Below are 24,982 nucleotides of genomic sequence, written 5' to 3' on the forward strand. Positions count from 1 at the left end.
GCGATGCAAAGGTTTATAAAATGTATGTGCTTCCCTCCAACCAGGCAAGCAAGAGGCATTATCACAATTCAAGGTCACATTCTAACCAGGAAAAAGTACTCTAGCATGGGCATGTGACTGAAGGAGCCCAGAAGGCCAGACAAAACAGTCATGGAGGACCACTTTTGGTACCCAGGCTCATGGTTTCCCATCCTTGCTTTAGAATTTTAAACAGGCTGGAAGCAATATTGGTAACTACACGAAGCATTTTTAAGATTTAACATTTCATATGCCAGTTGCCAAATCTAACAGTCTTCAACTTTTTTTAATTCCATCAGGATTCTAGTTATATTTCACTATGAACACAGTTACTACAGTAGAGCTAAACAACTTCGCACTCTTAAAAATAACTCAAGTTGGCCTCTTACTCTCATTCTCCAGGAATAAAAATACCCCTTAACAGTAGGTGCAATGAACCACATAACGGCAACACAGCCGCCATTCATTCCAATTGTTCTCAGTGTGATCTACAAGCCATTTAAACAGGCAAGCATGTACTATAAGCCTGTTTAGTCAGATTAAAGTCATTGACATTAAGCACACAGAAGCAAGTTCCACTGAAAACCTACTGGACACCCTGAAAATCTGCTAGAGGGTGGTTGAATGCCTTTTTCATTCATAATTTGAGCCACCCAAGGCAGCTTTAAAAAGGCAAAGAATTAAAATCACAAAGCACAAATGTATGTGGGGGGTGAGGCTGGGGTGCAGAACAAGCAAGCAGCAGAGAGTTAGTACAAAACCGGAATCCAGCAAAATGACCCACCATCCAGTCCAAAAGCCTGCCTGCCAGAACTGAGTACGCTCCACCAAGGAGTTCCCAAACACCCAAACATTTTGGTCACTGGAAAGGATCATATGACAGCAGACTGTATTTTAGGTATACTGGTCCCACACAGTTGAGAACTATGAAGGCAAGTGTCCAGCACTTTCAATTGCTCCTGAAATTAGACCAGGAGCTAGTGCAAATGACATAAATCAAGAGCAAAAAGCTCCAAAAACACTATGCAGTAGTCTGGCTGCTGCATCTTGTAAATCAGGTCTCAGAAGATTCAGAGACACAACATCCCACCACCAGCACATTTAACAGTAATCTAGTTTTGATGTGTGACCAATGCAACCGGCAGCTAGCATGCTTGCCAGCATAGGATGCCACAGTGGCTACACTGATGCAAACTGTTCTGTATACACCCAGTGAGCCAGGTCATTATCTCCCCCACCCCACTCACCAACTTTTGGCAGGTAAGTGGGAATCACCCATCCATCTGTTATCATGATGGAAGTGATATGTTGGTAGGCAGTCCCACTCCCTTATCAAAAATTGACCCATGAGATGGGGTGGGGTGGTGAAGCACCAAGTAGGATTGAACTCTCTGCTCACCTACTCAGGGTTCAGTCAGGCTCCCTGCAGGAGTCTGCTATGGAAGCATGTTCCCCATAGGGAATGCACTGGTGAAGTAACACCCAGCAGGATTTTAAAAAGCCCATCAGCTGATGGACACGTGGTTGTGATTTTGGGGGGAAATGGCACCACAAACCAAACTGGATTCCCTGAAGCACCAAAACTGACCCATGCACTGGAGGCTGCCCCCCCCCAGGGGGTTTGGACTGGTGTGCCAACATCTACTTCTAAACCATGTAGACAAAGAAACACCTTTATTAAGGATGTTGGACCTCTTGTTTCCCACAGAACCAACCATTCACGTTTTTCAGCTTATTGATTGTAAGTTTTTAATGCAGAAGAAACATTTACTAACAAATATTCTTTCCCACCTCTGAAAAGATAACACATGGCTGGGAGGTTATGTGCATGCCCTGTTCAAGAAACAGGAGAGACATTCCCTTTAGAATTTGAGGTCTTTCTTAAAACAGCTGCTTCAGACATCATAAAAGCTATAGAGATTCAGCTTCTAACAGTAGGTAAAGCCACTGTATGAGAACAAAGTTCCCATAATTTATTGGTCACCATGTATTTCTGTATATATCCTTAACTACTTGCATCGAAAAAGGACACAGTTCTTAAATGGTTTGATGATTTACAGTATCAGTTCTCTGACAATTGGCTCATCCTCACCATTTTTTAAAAAGATAATTAAACTGCACATTTCTTCTTTGGATTCACATAGCTTTAGAATTGAAACTTTTAATAATATTCAGCTTATTTTTAAAATTTGTTGTCTCCCCCCAAAAATTGCTTTATTCATGGCTTGATGCCTTAATCAGCCTCTTCACAGCTGTATCCAGCATGCTGAATCTGCAAGTTTTTTATTTTTAAAAAATGACATTTTCTGGTGCCATCTGAAAGTAAAACACTTAAAAAAAACCACACACAGAGAGACAGCAGAGTATGCTGTATTAGATACACCTCCAGCAAACTGGAGTGCCCAAAATTCTGTAGCACATACAGAGCCAAGCAGAAAGAACATTCTCCCAATCTAGTTTTTATGAATTTATGTACCACAATGCCAAAATAATTATGGGGCAGGCAATGTATGTTTCCTTGTAGAACCTCACAAGTACGCAGGTTCACCAAATTAGGGCAATTCTATTGTTTCTGGCCACACACAGAAAATTGAGACGAGAATTTTTATTTTTATTTAATGGGACAGCCAGTCTTCTAATTAGGCATCAAAAAGCCCATCTAGAACTAGACACCCATTTGTCTGTGTGCATGCAAACAGGGTCCTTGTCCACTTTCCCCAACTGCATCCCTCCCTGCACGGCAAGCAACTTTTCAGAATTCGAAGAAGTTTAAGGAAACTTGTTTAGCTGAGGCACCGAAACACTGCAGTTTGGGAAGAGGGAGTGAAACAAGGACAGACCTTCCCAAGAACATCTACTCAAGCTTGTCCTCTTTGTTTGGTTACCTTTATAAACCCACATAAGCATAAACTTATTTCAGACACCGTCATCCCCAACCAAAGCTTGAATAACAACCAGAAACATAGGTGGTAAAGTATTGTATATGTCTACTGAGAACACAAAGGGAAACAAAACTTTACATTCCCATTAACAAGTGAAGACCACTGGCAGCAGTTGAACTGTTTGTAACTTGATTCATGTCCTTCCTCTCCTGCACCTGACTCCTGGCCCTACAAGTTCCTTTTTGTCATGCTGATGCCATACTCAGTTTTTCTAGGAAGTCCATGTGCTTATTCTCCAGGGCTTGCAAAAAACTCTGGATTCTCTCTTCCCGTTTAGCTCTGCATTCCTGGAGGAGAGTCCGCCGTCTCTGCGCATCTGTACAGGATGCAGAACCTTCCTCTTTCAGCTTCTCCAGCACACAGATCTTGTCATTTTCCATCTGCTGCCACTTCCTTTCTTCCATGTACAAATCCCTGGCTTTCTGAAAAGAAATGGCATATGAGTTGGTGAAAATGAAGCAAGCCTAATAGTCAATAGGGGGAGAGTCAATGTGGTGCTGTCCAGATGTTTGCGGGACTACAACTCCCACCAGCCCCAGCCAGCATGGCCACTTGGTCAAGGTTGATGAGAGTGGTGTGCCTTAACATCTTCCAAGTACCTCACTGGCTTCCCTGGAATAGAGAAGCAAAAATTGCTGGAGAAATTTGCTTCTGTTTGGTTCCCAAATGCCTCTCCATCCACCATGCAGCAGCTCCCAAAAGCAAGCAAGCAAGCAAGCAAGCAAACAAACAACAACCAATCCCTGATGCTTCTCAAAGTTAGAGTCTGCTCCCTCTTCCTAAAATTATTTTTCTTCCATACACACTCTCACCAAGCAATTGCATTCCATTCAATGGAAATGCATTTGTCTTGCTACATGCAAAAATTCAGTGTATTTGGTCACTATCAAATATTTCTGCACTTCTGATTTTTGACTAGTATTTAACTGAAACAGATGAAGACATCTGACCCACTTTAAAATCTACCCACAATGGAAACGCTATCAGAACCATTTCAATAGGTCTGTTCTGCATATGAAGAACACTGAACATCACCCAATGTCTAAATCTGTTTCTAGATCACCTAATACCATTTTCACTAGGGGCACATTTGGGCTTAGTTACCCTTTATGATGATGTCATATATTTAACCATTTTGGTATTAGGAAACTTATTTTTACCAGCTTTGAACTAATTCTACGGTCTACCCATAAAACAAACTAGGAGGACCTCACTAAATCCTACTCAAAATTTGATCTCCAGAAATTGGGATCTATTATTATATTATTCTTATTTATTAAATCTTATGTTCAGCCCGTGAATATATAAATGACATAAGATGGAAAGAATTTTTGCTCAAGTGTTACAGTTGAGATGGGGAATATTTGCTTTTAAAGCAAAAAGTTTTTTTTTTTCCTTTTTAAAAAACTGGCACAATTCCCAGTCTTTTAAGTCTTGAGAAAGTCAGTTAATATTCATAATATGTTGGTGGGGAGTTCTGGGTTTGCCAGATTTGCCTCAGATTTGTGCCCTCCGGGTGTTACCTGCAAAGCATTGTAGTTCATCTGGAACTGAAGGACAGCCTCCCACAAGTTCCAGAAGGAGTAATCTGGCCACAACACAGACTGGAAAACCAAGCATGTATGAGATGTCTGCAGAAAGAAAGACAAGGAGTTTAACAGGCAGCCCGCAGAGGGAATCAAGCAACGTTGGCCAGTGAAATTATTCTAGCACAAACCCACAAAAGGCCTTTCATCCATATGCTACATACATTCCTATTCACTGATTGCATGGGTTATGTGCAGATACTTTGGACCATGCTGGAATTCTGTAACCTCAAAATTCTACTATAAGAATGTGAAAACAGGGGTTAGGGTTAGGGTGTTTAGCTTTGCACTAGGACCTTTGCAGTCATGAAAAGTGACTTCCCCACTGCTGCTGAAAGAAAGGGCTGAGGCTGTGAGGACTCATTCTAGAGTGTGCACATCCAATACCAATTGCCATTCCACCTCAATATCCTTTTGGCAGTGAAGGGAGCATGATCAGTCCAACACTACACCTCTAAAAAGTTTTTTTGGGTTTTTTTTGGGTGGGGATTGGGGGTAGGAGAAGGAAGGGCATTGAGCTCTAAGGATGTATGCCTAAGGTGACAACCTGTGGTCTACTCTAACACACACACACACACACACACACACACACACACACACACTCTGTCTCTGTCTCTGTCTCTCTCTCTCTCTCTCACACACACACACACACTCCAGTGAGCTCCCTGCTGTGATACCGAAAGATATTTGTGGCTCCCTCCAAATTTCTCCATAAAAAAAGAAATTAAAAAATCCTCTCCTCTCCCCACCCCAACAGCTCATGTAGGTCCCTTACTGTACTATTGTGATGACAAATGGCTTGTGTCCCTCCAAGCCACCCCCACCCCAGTTCAATTGGTCCATTTTAAAACAATGACTTTAACACTTACTTATAACAATGGTTTTGAATAGTCTCAACTTTATCTAGAAATACCTAAAATAATTAAATCACCCGTACAAGCTTCCCCACAATTGTCTTTACGGGACAGGATGACTGTTAATGTGAAGGCTTGTTGCTCTAAACAACCTTTGGCATGGATGCTAACTGCAACCAGGATGGTTTAAGAACATATGGACTTCAGCTATTGCAGGGAGGGGTGGTGGTGGGGATAACACTGTTTATCCAGAGGGATGGATGAGCCAGACTGCTGGTGGGATTTTATTTCTGGTGGGATTTTATTTCGCATGCTTTGGACTTAGATGCCCAACATTCACCATCCACACCAGCTCAGGAAATATGGATGCCTCAATTTAGACTGGTGTGTTGCCATTTCTTCCTCTTATCCCTTTTTTGTTTGCTTGCTTGTTTTCTGTATAGTATGATGTGATACCCTACTACTGAGCTTTTGTTTGCTAGTAACATTTTTTATGTTACAATAAAAATAACAAAACGACATTATGGGGAAAATGTTTTGGAAGGCAGCCTTGAGAACTACAGTTCTTGTTGTGCACATTTTCCCACTTTGGCCATACCTCTGGACAACCATGGGGTCCACGTGGCCCTCTGCCTGGAAAAGGTTAGCCAACTCTAATGCAGGCCAAAGAGCACAGATTCTTGCAGGCCTGCTTCTTGCAGTCCTTTTTGTAGCAAAGCACACCCCTCCTTTTCTGCTGGGAAAAGGATCATGTTGCAGGAAACCAGCAGGTAGAATGACCCCGGCAATTGCGAAGCAGGGTGAGAGCTGCACTTGCTTCACATTCAACCCACTAGCCTCCTAAACATCAAAATGATAGGTGCCTGTTTAATCTCAGCTGATAACCGATTCCAGAAGGCTGTAGCTGCAAGACTCAAAGCCCAGGTTCTAGGTACAGGCTAAGTGCACCTCTGGGACATGTGGTACTCCCAGAATTCTCCAGCTGAGGGGGGCAGTTGCCAGCTAAGGATATATGGGGTGAAGAGGTCCCTTAGCAAACGGGACATGGAAATCAAAGGGGGAATCCTGAAAGGAAATTTCCCCATTTATAGTTCATGCTTTAGCATAAAACGAAAAGCTGTAATTCAGGAGCAGCTAACCTGCGGCCTTCCAGACACTGCTGGGGTATAGTGCCATTGTCCTTGACCACTCAAGGTGGGGCTGTTGGGAGCTGGACTTCAGTGGCATCTGGAGGGCCATAGGCTGGCCACTCCTGCTGTAATGTTAGCAGTATGGGAAGTAGAGCTCTGTTGGATCAGACCAAAAGCCCATCTAGTTTAGCATCTTGTTCTCAGAGTGGCCAACCAGGAAGTCCACAAACCTCCCAGCAACAGATATTCAGAGGCATATCCATGGCTTAGGACTGGCACCTGCATGCAGCTTAACCCAGAAGCTGCAGCTAGTGCAGAATGCAGCAGCTAGGTTGGTTGCTGAAGTATTCTACTGACACCATATAACACCTCTGCTGAAGGAGCTGCACTAGCTAGTGGTACAGTTCAAGGTTTTGTTTTAGCATTCTAAGACCTAAAAAACTAGAGACTAGGATCTGGAAGGGAGACCCTTGCCCAATATAGCCCTACCAAGCTACTGCTCTTCTCAGATGCAATAGTGTTGAGAGTACCAAATGCCTTAACTTGCACTAGAAACCAGACATTTGGTTCTGCAGTTCCATTTCTCTGGAATCAGTTCCCAGCCGAAATCAGTCACCAGCATCAAGCTGCCTAGGCGCCTAATAAGTACATTTTTGTTTCAGAAGACTTTCTTTGAGGCATGACCCCGTCATTTATGCAACATCAGTTTTATATCTGAACAAGATTTTTGGAGCCCGTAGGAGTGGCTTTATTGTTTTTAAAGCTTGAAATTGACTCTCAACATTTAGCCCTGATCTGACAGCTCCTTTGTTCACACTGGAATTCCAGTACGTGATGCAGGACTGTATATCTTCGAATGTATTTTTATTCGATTGGTTTAATGAAGAGAGATTCAGATTCCACCCCCAAAGCTGAAACGCAAAATCTTTCCTGAAACCGTACAACAAAATCCCCAGAGCCAAAGTGCTAAATTATTTCTAAACAAGACCAAGCAGAGCAGAAGAGGTGGATCTCACTCTTCCAACCTCATGGGTAATTTCAGTTCACTGTTACCTGCCAGAGCATGAAATCGCTAAGTCTGACTTCTCCGGAAGTCCTTATTAGGATGTCTGGATGAGGAGATTTACAGGTATACAGGCACTTGTCGATCAGCGACTCTGATACATCACTAAGAGACACAAAATTTAAATTAGGGAGGCAATGTTTATCTACAAAGTGGAATGCACATTAGGTGGACCATGAAGACCTTCTGGATCAGGCAAAGAAGAAGAAGAAGAAGAAGAAGAGGCCCATTTATTCCAGCATCCTCCTCCACACACTGCAGCCATGCAGATGCCTATGGCAAAACTCCATAAGTGGTACACGTGGGTATCAACCCTCACCTGCTGTTGCTCCTCCAACTGGTATCCAAAGGTTTACTGTCTCTGAATTCAGGGGTAGCCTACACTCATCATCATGGCTAGGAGGCAGTGGTGAGGCTCCTAGCCATGAAGACTAGAAAGACGGCACCATGTGCTTATTTCTGCACCTCTGGATCTTAACTTTAAATGATTCCATCCGAGTGCCAATCTCCTTAAAGAAGAAAAGGAGGGCACAGAGAGCAGCATGGCCTACCCACTTAGGAAACTGCCTTCCCCAAGAAGCAAATTCCAAGCATTTTTCTGAAAGCACTGAGGACTTTGTTTGAACTTGCTTTGGGTGGTAAGGAGTAAACTGGCACAAGATACATTTGATAAACATGTTTCATATACGATCAGACTCATTTTATTATTGTTTCTAAAGTGTGGAGCAGATTCTAAAGGGCACAAGGGAGATGTGCCCTTTATTTGGAGTTTCTAAACTCCAAATAAAAAAACAAACAGCTCTTGAATCTATACTAGCACTATGCCTAATTGCCCATTCTTTGTTTATGGCACTTATTTTTCTTTCTCATTTCAATACTACTTTTCCGCCAGAGAAGAACGCACCAAGTAGGTGAAGAAGAAATGCAACACAGTTACAACCACAAACACAAAAAGGCAATACAAAGTGTACCAGCATTTAAGACCATGACATCTGTAAGATCATAAACCTAAAATAAATCCACTTGTGTTTTGTCCTCACACCCTCCAGAAACTAGAAAGAACAGGGAAGTTCTAAAGAACCATCTCAGTGCATGGAAAAGCCTTGTGAATAAGAGTAACTAGCATGCAGAATGTGTCACAAGCCTCCTGGCAGAGAGAGAGATGGAGAATTCTGCTCACCCTCTTCCAGCCTGATTTGGTTTCTTGGGTTTCTGTGCCAGGTGTGGAGCTGCTCCTCCTCCTTCCCCAGTCCACATTTGCCTAAATGGAACTCCATGTGCTTGCCTACATGCAAATCCTTATCACCTATGGCTACCGGACTCGTGCTTAAATACAAGGCTAGCACAGGAGGATGGCATGTGGTGAGCCTCTTGAGGAGCAAAATCCACAAGAACGGCACCACTGCTAAGGTGGTCCCGCTCCATGCATCCACTGATGTAAAAATTCCTATGGGTCTCAATGACCAGAATACTTTTGTATGTGGAGAAGCCCCCACTGCATCCCAATGGTCCTCCAACCCCCAAAATAGTAGTTTTGCGACTGTGCCCAGGTGGTGGGTGTAGAATGCAAGACATTCCCAGGTGACACTGATCAGTCAGCAGCTTTCAATACAGTCCACAATGCTATCCTCCTGAAGGGGCTCTGGGAGATGGAAGTCAAGAGGTGCAGTATTGTGGTAGTTCCAGTCCCATCTGCAGGACCACTTCCAGAATGTAGCACTGAGGGACTTTCACTTGGCCCTGAAGCAACTGTGCTACTGAGTTCCAGTCTGTCCCCCATGAGCTATAGGAAACAGCTAGGAGGGTGTCTTATGAGGATTTGAGGCTTGAATAGCTGAAAATCAGTTTTCATTTAGAGAAAGGATGGGGAACCTCAGCCCTGAGGCCAAACACAGCCCCGTTCAGGCCTCTTAGTGGCTCTAAGACTTGTATGGCTCAGGAAGGGGTGTAGCCTGGGACATGTCGCCAGCACTGCTTAGCAACCTCCTATTGAGTACCCAGTGGTCTGTTTCATGTTGTTTGTTGTAGCATTTGCTTGCTATGTGTTTCTTTTGTTTTTCAAATATTTTGCTTGGTTTCAAAAAAGCTATATGAGCAGGTATTTGGGACGGAAAGGTGGCACACTGATTTTTAGTACACGTGACTTCTCTCAAGAGGTTTGGTCGCACTGGCGCGGGCCTCAGGCCCCTGCAACTATGATTCAGAATGGAGTGCGAGAGGTGGAAGGGTGCCAAAATTTGGCATCACCCAGGGCACTGCTGAAATTTGAGACCCCAAGATCCACCACTGCTTCTCTAAGAACATTTATGGGGTTTCAGAATGGCATTGGACTTCTGCGGGAAGGCCCAGAGAGTTGCAGTGGAGAATGTAGATGAGGAAGAGGGGTAGGTCACTGGGAGTAAGTCAGCGTGATGCTGGTGGACTACAATCCCATTATCTCTGACCGCTGGCCATGCTGGCAGGGACTGATGGGAATTGAAGTCCAGAAACACCTGGAGGGCACCATGTAGGCTAGCCTTGCGAAAGTATTATTATGGCTGTGTACAAACAGACTGGAAAACTGTAATTGGCATGAGCTTTCCCCCTGCAGCCTGAGCTTTGCTTTCCCCAACCTTTCCCTAAGCAGCACAGGTAGAGCCTGTGACTCAAGTCCTGACTGCCAGCTTGCCCTTCTGCTGAGGCTTCGGATTTCATGACTGCTTTGTTTGCATTTCCAAGAGCCTTGCGTATTTATGCCCTCCAATGTTTGCTTAGTGCTTTAAGGTTGCTGGTGTTTTTTGGTTTATTTTTTTTTTTTAAAAAGGTTTTCATGCTTTGAAAACTGCTCTTCATGATTGACACAATGGCCAGCCAATCAGTGTACAGGAATGTGCTCCAAGGAGTGGCGGCAGCAGCAGCATGGGGGTGGGGGATGTGAAAATCTGGCTTCATGTGGGCACAAGGGCCCGATAGTCAGCACTATGATGATCCAGCTCCTTCTGCCAAGCCTAAGGAACAGAGTTCAACCTGGGACTGAAGATGGCATGCCACAGAGTGGATGCTTCCACAGCAGCCCCATTGCAGAAATCAAACATGCAAGGTTACCTGGGCTGAAGCAGTCCTTCTTCGACTCCCCAAGCCAGCTCTTTCACCGCATTGCTAATCTCTTGTCTTGATGTGTATGCAATACCAATGTTCAAAAAACATCTTTTAAAAATAAAGAGAGAAGAAAAATGATGCACCGTGTTAAGGAAGTTTTCCTCCCTCTCTTATCATACATGAACTTGAGTTCATCCAATTAAACTGATAGTCTATTCTGAATCTCCTCCTAAAAGGAAGCTGAAAGGAAGTTTTTAATATTTGATGCTTTATTGTATTTTATATATTCTGTAAGCCGCTCAGAGTGGCTGAGGAAACTCAGCCAGATGGGTGGGGTATAAATAATAAAATTATTATTATTATTATTATTATTACTATTACTACTACACAATTAAAGGAAGTACAAAGGGTACATAATGCACACAAAGCCAAGATATGGACAGGCCCAGGGTTTCTGATACAACTGCAGAGAGATTATGTACAGGGAGTGGCCTGACTTAATACCTCCCTGCCCCATTTTGACATTAAATACAGACATGCACAATGAGAGTAATGAATGATCACTTGGTTTTTGTTCAAACATCTGACAAACATGCTCCTACTGATGTTCTGTTTGCTTTTATGGTCTTGTGACGACTCCAATAAAAACCATGCTTTAAAATGGCAAGACTTTGCAACAGGACTCACGTGTTGTAGTGCCTCGTTGCCAGCACAACTTTGGCAATTAGTTCCTGGATATCTTTCGGCAGGAGGGGCAGGTCCCCGAGGATACGAACACACACACCGTGTCTCTCCAAGTTCTCCCTAAAAGGGAGAAGAGGAAGAGGATGGAGGAATTTGACTAACACAACAGACAAGACAAACCCCAACAATGCCAGCACATACAGTATACAGTCATTATTAACCGACACTCAGTTATTCAGAGATTCTGCTTACATCTTGCAACAGGACACATGGAGGAGTGGGGGAGAGAAGAATACAAGTCACAAGGGTTTTCCACGCAAGCAAGAGTTGGATCTGGGGCCACGTGAACAATGACAAGACAGCAACACATTTGAAACTGTCCTGCCAAAAGCTCCAAAGATGTTTACTATATCATCCAGCAGCCATGATTTCAGCTTACAGTGGTACCTTGGTTCTCAAACGCCTCGGTACGCAAACACAAATTGGAACCCAAACTCTGCAAACCTGGAAGTAAGTGTTTCAGTTTGCGAACTTTTTTCGGAAGCTGAACATGCTCCGTTTTGAGTGTTACGCTTCCGTTTTGAGTGTTATGCTGACAATTTGAGTGCCACACTTCTTTTTTGAGTGTTACGATTCTGATTTGAGTGCCACACTTCCGTTTTGAGTGTTATACTGAGGTCTGTCTGTTTTTGCTATTTATTTTGCGTTTCTGTGGCTCTTTTTTGTTTTGTTTTTGTGACTGTGTGGAACCCAGTTCAGCTACTGATTGATTGTGTGACTGCAGTACATTGTTTATTGCTTTCATTTTATGGATCAATGGTCTCGTTAGATAGTAAAATTCATGTTAAATTGCTGTTTCAGGGGTTGTTTTTAAAAGTCAGGAACGGATTAATCCATTCTGCATTACTTTCTACAGGAAAGTGCGCCTTGGTTTTGGAATGGACTTCCAGAATGGATTAAGTTTAAGAACCAAGGTTCCACTATACTTTAATAAGCTGTGAATGAACAGCAATGAAGTGTATTGTGTGGGTGTTGGTTTTTCAAACCCATTGCATGGGGAAACATTAATTAATTTAGTCTACTGACTTTTACAAGAGGGGACCAGGGTATCTACACAGTTGCACTTTGCTTCAGCCTAGGGTGGAAGGCAAAGGTGCTCAATCCTGCCATCGCCAGGCTCCACTGGCTAAGAGCCCCAATAAAAATTATTGCCTTCAGGGTCCCAACTGAATGCCCACTCTTCTTAGACGTAACCTGAGAAAAAAATCATATAATCAGGTGTTATGGGTTAAGGGGCTGCTTGTGCGTAAATGGTTGAGTTCTCAACTCATGCAATCAGTTTCTAAAAACTCTCCCAGACCGCGGCTACCTCAATCGCTGGCAGAATCAGTCAGTGGGCGCTTCCGGAATTTACGCCAACATAAGAGTTCCTTCACGGAAACTCTCCTTCTGGATTCTCTGCGTGACAGTTTCCTGCGCGGAGTAGGCGTCCCCAGCGGAGGTCCTGAGACTTCTCCGCTGTTCTCACTGGAAGTATCTTGGAGCCCTCCCTCCGACTGAGTTTCTGCAGGAACTCTCTCTCTCCCCTTGCTGGTTCCTTCCTCAGCATCCGAGGGTCTCCTAGCCTCCTTGAGCCCTTCCACCACCTGACACTCTGATGGCAGTTCCCTGACATCAGGTTTACACTACAGTAGGAAGAAGGCTGTTCATACCCACCCTAGACTAGAATTATATTTACTTTCATCTTGGTCTAAATTGGAGAAGCTCCCCCAAGATTCTAGACAATTTAATATACAAATTAAGCACCTTAATTGTTTCACTTAGGAAGGACACACACTAAAGCTCCAAGAGTGCTGTTTGGGTCTCTGTTTACTTCCTTTACTGGCTGTCCCTCTTATCAGTGTTATGGTATCATTTGAAATGAGTTTTGGTTGTGAGCAGATCTTAGCTCTAGGAGAGCACTGCTCCAATTAATAAAGTTTGCTTTATGCCAACAGATAATTTGAAAATATAGTATAGAATAGTTATAATAATAATAATAATAATAATTTATTATTTATACCCCGCCCATCTGGCTGGGTTTCCCCAGCCACTTTTCCCAATGTAAATTATATACAGTACCAGCTAGCAGGTTACAGCCAGTTGGGTTAATAATTCCAGTCCTAACAACTTTTCTTCCCATAGTTAACCAGTCAGCAATTGGCAAACCCTGAAGTTTCACTTCAAGTACAGGACAGGACAGTATGAAACATACTTTATAATTAATGTAATAGCTATCATATGACACTTTTCTTACATTCCACATACAATTATTCTGTAATCCTTATGCACAATCTTGTGGAGTAGGTTACAGCGATTATCCCTATATAAACAGCGGTGGGAATGGGGTTTGGAGCTTGCCCCCAAACCACCCACTGAATTCATGACAGCTGACTAATCTGGGGATAACCTTGTTCACAGCTCATTCTCTTAACCATCATGCTACCCTCATCTCAATGATAAATAACTTCGGTTTAATTATTTACTTGTGTTTTATTTTGTATTTTATTATGCGATGAAGGACAGTATATAAATTTTATTATTAAATGATGATCATAATGATAATGATAATAATAACAATAATAGGTAGGAAAGCCTGTGCCCCTCCAGATTTATTTAAACCCCACCTTTCTTTTATCATGGCATACATGAGGTTCTCAGGTGGTTATCCATCCAGGCACTGATCAGAGCCTTGCTCAGAATCTGCAGAGAATCTTGCTCAGAATCTGCAAGATGGTGATCCTCATGTATTTTCAGACCATACCCAGAGGCCCTGTGGGCACCAATGGTTGGGGCTGAGGGAACTGAGAGTCCAGCATCATCTCTAGAGAGACCTTCTATCAAGTATAGTCATACCTTGGGTTAAATATGCTTCGAGTTGGGCGTGTTCGAGTTGCGCTCCTCGGCAACCCGGAAGTAATGGAGCGCATTACTTCCGGGTTTCGCCGCTTGCACATGCGCAGACGCTCAAAATGACGTCACGCGCATGCGCAGAAGCGGTGAAAAGCGACGCGTGCGTGCGCAGACGTGCCATCGCTAGTTACATTTACCTCTAGATGCGAACAGGGCTACGGAACGGATCCCATTCGTATCTAGAGGTACCACTGTATTTCTTCAGGTCAACTGTGTGTTTGAGAAAGCAGGCATTGTTGCGGCCTGTTGAAACTCGATTCCTAATGGCCATTTTCATCCCGATAATAGCACAAGGATGTGGAATAATCCTCCAAACTCTCCATAGTCCAGCACAGAACTGAAAAGAACCCAGTAAGTACCCAATACTCTAGTTTCTTTCTGCTGCTCTATCAATATACACTAATGGTCTATTTGACCCAGTAAAATTCAAAACACAACGACATTTCTCTTTTTATCCTGGTACCACTAACAGCTGTAATACAGTCAAGCAGCAGCTATTCACAGGAAGACCTCTAAAAGCTCAGGCTAGTTTTATTTTATTTCGTAGTGCAAAAATATGCAGAAACATGAATAATATACCTATAAATAATATTCCTCCAGCTTTCTTAGCTTAATTTGTTGCAGGAAGTTAACAGTGGGACAACGAAAATAGATTTTATGCGATTTAATGGTAGCCAAGAGACTGATATGGATACATGATCTCCTTTTGATAATATGATAACACTTGCAACTGATGAACAGACATGTTTACAGACGTAGACTCTGCTTGGATAAATGATAATATTTGGAATGCATTTATATAAAATGTGGTAGGCTATTAATATTTACATTAGTGTTAGAACAGTATCAAATTTATAAAAGAATGTATGGGTTAGGGTATTGCTGTATATATTCATATACCCCCCCTCCCTTACAGAGTTTTGTGCCTTTTTTTGTTTGTATCACTTTATTGCTTTATAATTTAAAACAGTTCAATAAAATATCATTAAAAAAAAAAGATTTGCTGGTAAACATCCCCTTGGTTTGTTGCAAGAGAATGGTATGTAAATAATTTTATAATTATGAATTAATAAATGTTAGAAATGATCACAAAAATTGTAATAATTTTATGCAGGTCTCTTTCTTGCTCTCATATTATCACCACAGGGGTTAATTAGCCTACTAATGTTTATGTGATCAGCACTGCTTTGTAACTGGCCCATGCATGTACATTTAAGCTTTTAATTGTCACAGTCTCTATTTTTTCCATTTTAATTCCCTCCAACGTCACTGTTGACCAGATTATCTTTACCTCCATCCACCATCACCCCACAATGTGCCTACTATGGCACTTCACAAAGTAGACACTAATCTGCTAAAGCTTATGCCCTTGAAATTATATACTGAAAATAAAATAAATGGATGAAACTTTGGGAAGGTATTGTTCCAAAAATAAGTTAAAGCGCAGCAATATTCCATATCCTCAGTTACTAATCTGTCAGTTCACAGAAACCTCAGCCATTTCCCTGTAGAATTATACAAAAATTTTAGTCACTAAGGAGACTGACAACTAGTGTGACATTTGTTTCCATATGTACCTACCAAGACTCTAAAGATCTTCACCTGAGGTCTTTCTCCAAATTACTAGGTGAAATGTGGCAGGCAGGTAATGAAGATGGGGCCTTTTCAGTGGTGGCACCTCAATTATGGAATAATTTCCCAAGATGTTTACCTGGCAACCACCTTGATATCTTTTTTTGGCAGCAGCAAAGACCTCTATTTCCCCAGGCCTGTAAATTTGTTTAAACTGCTAAACTGTCTTTCTCTCTCCACCAAATGATTTTATGCTGCTTATATAGGTTATTATTGCTTTTATTCAGTAGTATCTTTTTTATTTTAATAAAAGGAATATTTTGCTTAGGTAAACTGGCTTGGGAACATTTGTGGGAATGGCAAATTATAAATATGTAAAACAAATAACCAAACCCTGCTTCCAACAGTTTGCCTTTGAGACAATACAAAAAAGCTACTTTAGAATCAAGTATATTTACTGCAACTTCCCCCACCAGGGCAAAAATCATGTTCTAATGCAGGATTAATTCATGGGTTCTTTCCAACTGACTTTTACTCAGAATGGACCCATTGAAATGAACGGCTTTGACTCACTTAGGTCCATTAATTTAAATCGGTTTGTTCTGAGTAAAAGTCAGTTGAATACAATTCAATGTTTCCCGCTGGTGACAGAAGTGATGACTCAAGTCAGGCCTAACTTTTAAATGCATGCAGAAATACATCATGTTCCTTAACAGCAAATGAGGGCAACCTGTGGCCCTCCAGATCTTTGCTAGACTACAACTCCCACCATCCCTGACCATTAGCCATGCTAGCTGGGGCTGATGGAAGTTGGAGTCCAATGACAACTGGAAGGTCTCAGGTTCCTGGCCCTGGACTTGCAGGTTGCAACGGAAGGTTAGAAAGAAGGAGCTTACTGTTCTTCTAGAAGACGGGTAAATTTTTGCCTTGCCATCTCCATCAGGCCTTCCACTTCTTCCTGGGATCGCTTGAAGTTCTCAATACTAAAGGCGTAGACTGTGACTTCCCGGATACCCAGACTCAAGCACCACTGCAGTGTCTGTAGAAAGGGAGCTATTTATTCAAAGCCAAAGTGACAACAAACTAGTCACTAAAACTAAATTTTTGCTTTTGGGTCGCCCTTCATCAAATAGCTCTAGGGTGGGTTACAGAAACACACGCAAACCTCTTTCCCCATTTGATTTACGGATATCTGCTAAATAGGTGGTTTTTGCTCCCTTTGTGCTCATCAAATGATCTCTCCAATGACCACTGGGGTGCCACCACTGGAAAGGCCCTCTCCCTTGAGCTTACCCACCTCAATTCATCCAGAGAACCCAAAACAAACCCCCTGAAGCTTTTAAGGTTCAGGTAAGTACAGAGGGGAGAAAATTGTATATAAAATAACTTGGTCCCAAGCCATTTAAGGCTGTAAAGGTTAAAGCCAGCAATTTTAATCTGGACCTCAAAAGGAAGAAATTGAGGCCAGGCAGACAGAAAAAAAGAACAGGGAACAAGGTGATTAGACACACACATTTTGACCTAGCCAAGGCAAATGTGAACCAAGTCTTGAAGCCACCATCTTGGCCTTTGCATCCTAAACAGCCACTTGTCTAGAAAAGGTCCTCCTCACCTGTGCTAGTTTTGCAAATCCCTGTGAATGTCCTTCTATTTTTTTCACTTTGTGTTTTTGAGCATAACGGCGGTTGCCATCCATGATGAAGGCGATGTGCTTGGGCATTGGGCCTGCCTAAATGCAAAGGGGGGGGGGGAGAGAAAGCAGAGAAATGATAAGCTGTCAGAAAAATGATAATCAAACTCAATTTCACCCTAAGCATGTATCATGAGCCAGGGCAGAGATCAAAGGTCAGCAGAATCAGGCACCTGCTGACAGCCCACATTCAAACAAGAGCCACCTGAACCTGATCCTCCTATTCTTGCTTGTTCACCTGTGCCTCATTCTGGCCTAGAAGGGATGAGCAAATAAAGACCTGCTGCCCACTGCTTGTCTGCCCACTGGTTCTGTCTGGCAAGCAAGCGGGTGGTAGCAATAATAAGTCACAGCAATAGAAGAGAGTGGGTAGACTGTATTGCTAATGGCCTCCCAAACCAGGACAAGGCATGAACTCAGGCTTGCCCTCCCTAAAGGTGAGCACAAAGTGGGAGGGAGGGTGGTCCGAAAATAACAGTTGTGTGCAGAGTGCAGAAGCGAAAGCAACACAGATTAAGTCAGCAGTACACCTCTACCCCCCCAAATTACAGGTTTTTTAAAATAATAACTGCTGAGTTTTAGAACAAAAACACAGAAACTGAAAGGTGGTCCAGAGCCTAATCCTGGCAGATCTAAGAGCACCATAGGACAGCCTTGTTCATATGCTCATAAAGGTTGGCAACCTGCAAATACACACACACACACACACACACACACACACACACCAACCTGCTGAGGAATAGTGGAGGAGGAACAGGGAGTTCTGTCCTCCTTGCAGGAGCCCACATTGTTTCTGTGCTGGGTGCAGAGGACAAGCAGAGCCAACCAACCCTTCTCCACCATCCCACTCACTTATCTGCAGGAAGGAAATTCCTTCCTGCCTATGGCCAAAAGAGCTATCCTCTACGGCAGGGCTGTGGAACCTGCAGCTATTGGTCAGGCAATACATGGCCCTTAGCCTAATACCATGTCAGGTGGGAAGCCTGAAGGGAGGAAACATACGGAGTTCTGAAAGTGATCACTACAGAACTTAGAGAATAGTAATTTGTCTGTCCCCTCGGCAGTACACTATTGGGTGGGGGGAGACAGAGGTGGGTGCCCCTGCCTATATTTAACTCTGGCCCATGAGAGATCACTGGCAAGAGAAGGAATGCCACTGCAGAAAAAAGGTTCTCCAGGAGAGACTCTAGGACCAGAATTTCCAGAGGTGTTCCCCTATAGCAGAGGTGGGAATCTATGGCTCATGGGCTTAATGAGACCTGCCAGGCCTCCCCATTTGGCCCATGAGGCTGTTCTGACCAAGCATGCCCACCTAAATGTCATATATGACATCGCGATGTGCGGTGTTTGCAAGATCTCATGGCCTACAAGAGAGGGGATCTGGGTTGCTGGCAGGATTCAGCTCTTCACCCTTCAAGACCTATAGCATCATACATGCAGCAATACTTCTAACACTCACATGCAAGCATCCAAGTCAAATAACTTGTGATAGCATCAGCATAACACTTACCTTTATCACACTGGCACAGAATCTCTCCAAGATGGACAAATCTCCTTCTTTTATCCAAGACATGGTCCTCCCTTTTCAAGCAAACTTTTTTAAGTTGAAGAGAAAGGAGAGCCTGAAAGTTATAGGAAGAAATAAAAGTTTTATTCATCCTTATTATTAATTAAATTTCTATCCTGCCCTTCATCCCAAAGAAGCCCAGGATTTGGGGGGTGGGAGTGGGAAACAAAGCAGTGAAACAAAATAGTAAAACAATAACATCAAGAACATCTAAAAACAGTCACATATCCTTCGAGTTAATACTGAAGGTCTACCAGGCTTGCACGTTGAGCACACTGCTTCATGGAAGTGAGTTGTGGACAACTTACAACTGCCAGGAGTGATGCTTCAACACCTTCTACATGAGCTGCATCAGGAAGGTTTTGGGTATCACTTGACAGGACAGAGACTCAAACAAAGATGTGCTCTCCCAAGTCCACATTCCCAGCATGTCAACACTCTGGTCTCAGTGACATCTACACTAACTTGGTCACGTCTACAAAATGGAAGATGGCAGAATCCCCTAGGGCCTGCTTTATGGGGAGCTGGCTTTAGGCACCAGGTCAGTTGGCAGACCATCTCTGTGTTACAAAGATGGCCGCAAAGGTGACATGGAGGCTGGCAACATTAATGCCACCATATGGGAATCCTTTGTAGACAATTGCACTATTAGGAGACAGTCAGGTCGTGTATCCATAGCAATGACCAGAGGAAGAATTACTGCTGGGAGGAGTGCAGAGAGAAGAAATGTTGTGGTGCACCTGCAGCAGCACAACCGGACAATTTCATCTGTCTCTACTCAACAAAACATGTCTCTCCCGTATTGGTCTGTACAGCCACAGCAAGTGCTGTAAGTCTCCAATGGTTTGACTTTACCCACAAAGGTGCACTCTTCCATTGTCTCCCAAGACAGGCAGATGCCAACTAGAACAACTAACTGCTGGGAACAGTTATCTTTCAGCCATCAAATGCCTTTGTGAACAGGAATGTTTTAAAATACAATCTGAAGACACCGGAATTTTGGGACACAGGGTCATCATTGGATGAACATGAATCTTAAAAGGTAAAGGTAAAGGTACCCCTGCCCGTACGGGCCAGTCTTGACAGACTCTGGGGTTGTGCGCCCATCTCACTTAAGAGGCCAGGGGCCAGCGCTGTCCGGAGACACTTCCGGGTCAAGTGGCCAGCGTGACATCGCTGCTCTGGCAAGCCAGAGCCGCACACGGAAACGCCGTTTACCTTCCCGCTGGTAAGCGGTCCCTATTTATCTACTCGCACCCGGAGGTGCTTTCGAACTGCTAGGTTGGCAGGCGCTGGGACCGAGCAGGTTCAATGAGACCGAGCAGCGGGAGCGCACCCCGCCGCAGGGATTCGAACCGCCGACCTTTCGATCGGCAAGTCCTAGGCGCTGAGGCTTTAACCCACAGCGCCACCTGCGTGAATCTTACTGACCCATAACAGAAGGAATGAAAGTTCTCTGGTTCTCCAGCTGTTGTTAGACTACAACTCTCATCATGGCCAACTGCTCACTATACCGGCTGGTGCTAATGGGGAGTCCAGCATCTGGAGGCCCCCAGGGTCACCATGCCTTGTTTCACAGCAGTTATGGAGGAACCTTTGCAATTTTATTGATTGTAATATGATAGAATATTGGCCCAGTGTTATAACCACAGAGCCTAGGGCTTGCCGATCAGAAGGTCGGCGGTTCGAATCCCCGCAACAGGGTGAGCTCCCATTGCTCGGTCCCTGCTCCTGCCAACCTAGCAGTTCAAAAGCATGTCAAAGTGCAAGTAGATAAATAGGTACCACTCCGGCAGGAAGGTAAACGGTGTTTCCGTGCACTGCTCTGGTTCGCCAGATGCGGCTTAGTCATGCTGGCCACATGACCTGGAAGCTGTACACCAGCTCCCTTGGCCAATAAAGCGAGATGAGCACCACAACCCCAGAGTCAGTCATGACTGGACCTAATGGTCAGGGGTCCCTTTACCTTTACCGTTTATTAACCTGGCTTTTAAGATCCACCTGCCTCTATGTGCTTTCAGGTTTTTTTGGATTTCTGTTTCAATTGCGTATTCTTACGCAAGGCAATTTTCATGGAAGAGCAATATATTTTAAAACCCTATAATAAAATTAATCTCTGCAGAGGATGGCCCTGCCATACTAGCACTGCTAATTGTGCAAGAGTCCATGGGCATGTACAAGGCTCATGGGCTCCTATATAGTACTGCCCACAAAGCTTTTGCCACTCTTTATGTGCAAATAAATAAGAATTCAGAACTAACTCCTGCAGCAAAGCAGCAATTCCTCATGTAGCCAGCAAGGCTGAAGAAAAAGACGGTTTAATTGACTATTGTTGCACCAACCAGTTGCTGTGGAAAAGAAAGTTTCAGGGTGCAATTCTGCAGTACTTACCTGGGAAAGTCCCACTGAACTCCATGGAGCTGAATAGACATGTACTGGATTGCAATGTCAGTTACATAACTCCTCCCTCAGTAACAGCAACCCCTCTAGCAGTACTGGGGCAAAGGGGGAGAAGGCGTTCTGCCTTCTCTCTTAGCAATTGTTTCAGTGGTTTGAAGGCTGTTTCTCTTCTCTTGGACAGTGCCTTGTCTTTATACATTTGCCCAGCAGCCATAGGAGACCTGGAACTCCACATGAAGTAGGAGGAGGAATGCAGTGCCCCGTCCCTCCTCTGCACTCAGCACAGAAATGTAGTAGGTTGCTGCTAGAGGGACGAAGCTATTCATCCTTCTTCTGCCAACCCCCAGCAAGGTAATAGGGTGTGCACTTGGTTTTTGGGCAGACTAATAACTTTAGTGGGGTTATTTGGAAGGCTGCTACTGGGGCAGTGGAAGGAAAAGGCTGAGGTGGGGTTAGAACACAGAAGAAATGGAGGGAATGCTGTACTCCATAAAATAAATAATGGCGGCTCCCTGTCTGTGGAATGCTCACCCCAGAGAGGCATGTTAGCACCATCACTATCTGTTTTAGGTGCCTGGCAAATACATTTTTATTCACCCAGACCTGTGGACTTGAATTTTTTGCTTCTTTTAGTAGAGCGGGGTTGAGTTGGATCTTCTGTTTTATACAGTGGTACCTCAGGTTAAGTACTTAATTCGTTCCGTAGGTCCGTACTTAACCTGAAACTGTTCTTAACCTGAAGTACTACTTTAGCTAATGGGGCCTCCTGCTGCTGCCGCGCCGCCGGAGCCTGATTTCTGTTCTCATCCTGAAGCAAAGTTCTTTACCTGAAGCACTATTTCTGGGTTAGTGGAGTCTGTAACCTGAAGCGTATGTAACCTGAGGTACCACTGTACTGTACAGGTGAATATTTTAGGTTATTTTTCCTCTTGTTTTTACACTAGCTTTTAAATTTGTAGGTCAATTCATGTTCTCCTTTCTGAGAAAAAGTGACTAATACTAATAAAAGTGACATAATGATAATTATGACTATACAGTAGTAATATAATATGAAGACTATATACACCTGTAACTCAAGATAACACTTTGTGCATCTGATAAAACAAACTGTGGTCCATGAAAGCTTATGCCATCATAAACTTTGTTTAAGGTGCCGCATGACTTTGTTGTTCTTGCTGCAACAAGATTAACACAGCTAGAAATATGATGGAGGTGTTAGTCATCAATATATCAGTGTTTCTGCTTTATTTTTTTAGCTCTATTTACTGCTCTTGAAAGCCACTTTGAGAATCATTTGGAAAAGATGTCTAAAAATAAACTTGAAGAAATGTAGCCTAGTTTTCATTGAAGTGGCAAACCCCACTTCAGATTACAAGGCAAGATCTTTCACATTATTGACTGCTCCTCCCCACAAATAATGATGATATGAAACTCCTTGCATGCAGAAAAGTAGCACATCAGAAAGAAGCATTCTAGCCCAGCCCTCTTTCAAAATATATATCTTTGGAGTTTCTCTAGCCATTCCTTGTATGAGTTTCTGAACACACCCAGGAAGTTCCTGGTCTATGCATATGGATTATTTAGCAATATGAAAAAGGTAGTGGGAGGAACTTCTCTAAAGATGTCGGTAAACTCCCCCGTCCTTCTCATAATTACGCAGGTTCATTTTCATGGCCCAACTAAATGAAGAGAGTGGAAGCAAGACATTCCCACTTAGGCCCTACTTCCTAGTGCTCTCTCTCTCTGTGTATAGTCAAAACAAAAAAATTCCTTCCAGTAGCACCTTAAAGACCAACTAAGTTAGTTCTAGGTATGAGCTTTCGTGTGCATGCACACTTCTTCAGATACACAGAAAATGAACCTGCTTTATGATTTCTGTTTTTAAAGGTAGGGTTCCCCCTTCTCCTTCTCCTCCTTCTCCTGTCATGGGAGAGGTGACAATAATTACATCTTCGTCTTTTGATGAAATACCTTGTTTTTCCCAACACCCTCAGTAATTATGAGAAGGACGGGGGAGTTTCGTGTGCATGCACACTTCTTCAGATACTTCTTCTCTGTGTATAGGTAAACAAATATACACATAACCACCACACATGAATGATCATACTTATCATCAATATTTATATCCTTCCTATAAAGTATCTCAAAGATGAAACCCTTTACAGTTGGAACAGATTCTTCCTTATTCCCTAGTATGTTCCAGGGTTTCTGAAAAAGTGCTTAACAGTTCAACCCTATGCATATCTAGGAACTTACCTGTAAAGTCCAATTAAATGGGGCTTACTTCTGAGTAATGTAGGATCATGTTATTCTTTCATGGGTTTTTTTTACATATAGTTGGACTGTTGGGCGGATTAGGGAGGGAGAAAAACTGCAACCTTATACCCACTTATCTCAGAGTGAGACCCAGAATGGGGATTACTTTCCATATAGAGTTGTTCTATAAATCTCCAGCAGTAGCATCAACGAAAGAGTAAAAACAATAGGATCGTGCCCTGTAAGAGACTTCAGCTGTCAGCCTAACCCCACTTACCTGGGAGAAAGGTCCATTGAATTCAACAGGACTTACTTCTGAGTAGGCATGCTTAGGATTGCAGTGTGACCAATTAGGAACAATTTACAGGAACCCAGAAAACAGCCTCATACCAAGCCAGACCATTGAGCTCGTCTACACTTGGCTGGCAGTGGGTTTCAGGGGAGTCAGTCTCTCCCAGCTCCACCTGAGGACACCAGGGGTTGAACCAGGGACCTGTTCCCATGCAAGGCAGATGCTCTACCCCTGAGCTATGATTCTCCCACTTCACCAGATTCATCAAGAGTCAAACCCATCCCAGGGAACAGCGCTGTAGACCACAAAACCTCACACCGCAGTTTATTCGTTCACCTTTTAAGGCACCACCAAAACTCTTTGGGCACTGCAACAGGCGAATCATTTTCCAAAAGATGAACATACGGTTCACCATGTCACCCACGGAAACACACTAAGAAAAGCCATTCGACCTGGAAGAGGGGCCCGCTCTCTTCCCTCCACCTTGAAAGGGGTCCCTCCCAAGACGGAGGGGGCACTGGAACCCCCCAAACCACCGCAGGGAGCAGAAAGAGCCCCGATCCTTCTTCCCGCCTAAGAAGGGCTCCTGCGTGTTTGTCTCTACAGGGCAGTCGCTCCAAAGGAAGCCCAGCTTGACCAGTAGGCGCTCCTCTCACTCACCCGCCTGCCGGGTCTGAAGTTGCACCTCTTGGAGACTCGGCGGCGGCGGCGGCGGCTGCTCTGCAAAGGAGCGTGACGTGCCCTTCCGTATATGTCACTGCGACTCGACCCGCCTTCCGAGTTACGTCACCGACTCGGAAGTGCGCGGCGAGCGCGCGCCCCTTCGCACGAGGGGAGGAGGATTCCAAGGCCTGGCCCCTCAGAGAAAGAAGGGAGTGCGCGTGCGCGCGTTTGGAAA

At 43.8% G+C, this 24,982-nt stretch overlaps 2 protein-coding genes across 2 annotated transcripts in view; one reads left to right on the forward strand and one right to left on the reverse strand.

Moving 5' to 3' along the window:
- Positions 1-1,957: 1,957 nt before the first annotated feature.
- Positions 1,958-24,874, reverse strand: DHDDS (dehydrodolichyl diphosphate synthase subunit). The gene is made up of 9 exons (XM_079986238.1): positions 24,745-24,874; positions 19,080-19,191; positions 17,492-17,608; positions 16,776-16,918; positions 11,359-11,475; positions 10,678-10,779; positions 7,584-7,698; positions 4,484-4,591; positions 1,958-3,382 (listed from the first exon to the last, which is right to left on the reverse strand). Exons 2-9 carry the CDS (start codon positions 19,140-19,142, stop codon positions 3,146-3,148), a joined length of 1,002 nt encoding a protein of 333 aa, XP_079842364.1. The 5' UTR covers positions 19,143-19,191; positions 24,745-24,874; the 3' UTR covers positions 1,958-3,145.
- Positions 20,560-24,982, forward strand: part of LOC307221729 (uncharacterized protein) — a 68,699-nt gene continuing 64,276 nt past the window's right edge. Inside the window, exon 1 of the transcript XR_013841448.1 lies at positions 20,560-21,887. The gene's annotated coding sequence lies outside the window, so the exon portion shown is untranslated. The remainder of the gene's footprint in view (positions 21,888-24,982) is intronic.

This window comes from Podarcis cretensis (genome assembly GCF_951804945.1).
Source record: "Podarcis cretensis genome assembly, chromosome: 8".
NCBI lineage: Eukaryota > Metazoa > Chordata > Lepidosauria > Squamata > Lacertidae > Podarcis > Podarcis cretensis.

Bases quoted from the DNA above. Each gene is read 5' to 3' on its own strand.
- DHDDS (XM_079986238.1), bottom strand. From the start codon at position 19,142: ATGTCTTGGATAAAAGAAGGAGATTTGTCCATCTTGGAGAGATTCTGT. The intron at 16,919-17,491 runs GTGAGGAGGACC...CCCTTTCTACAG, and splicing joins GATTTGCAAAACTAGCACAG to ACACTGCAGTGGTGCTTGAG. The intron at 7,699-10,677 runs GTAACCTTGCAT...TGTGTCTCTTAG, and splicing joins GAAGGACTGCTTCAGCCCAG to TGATGTATCAGAGTCGCTGA.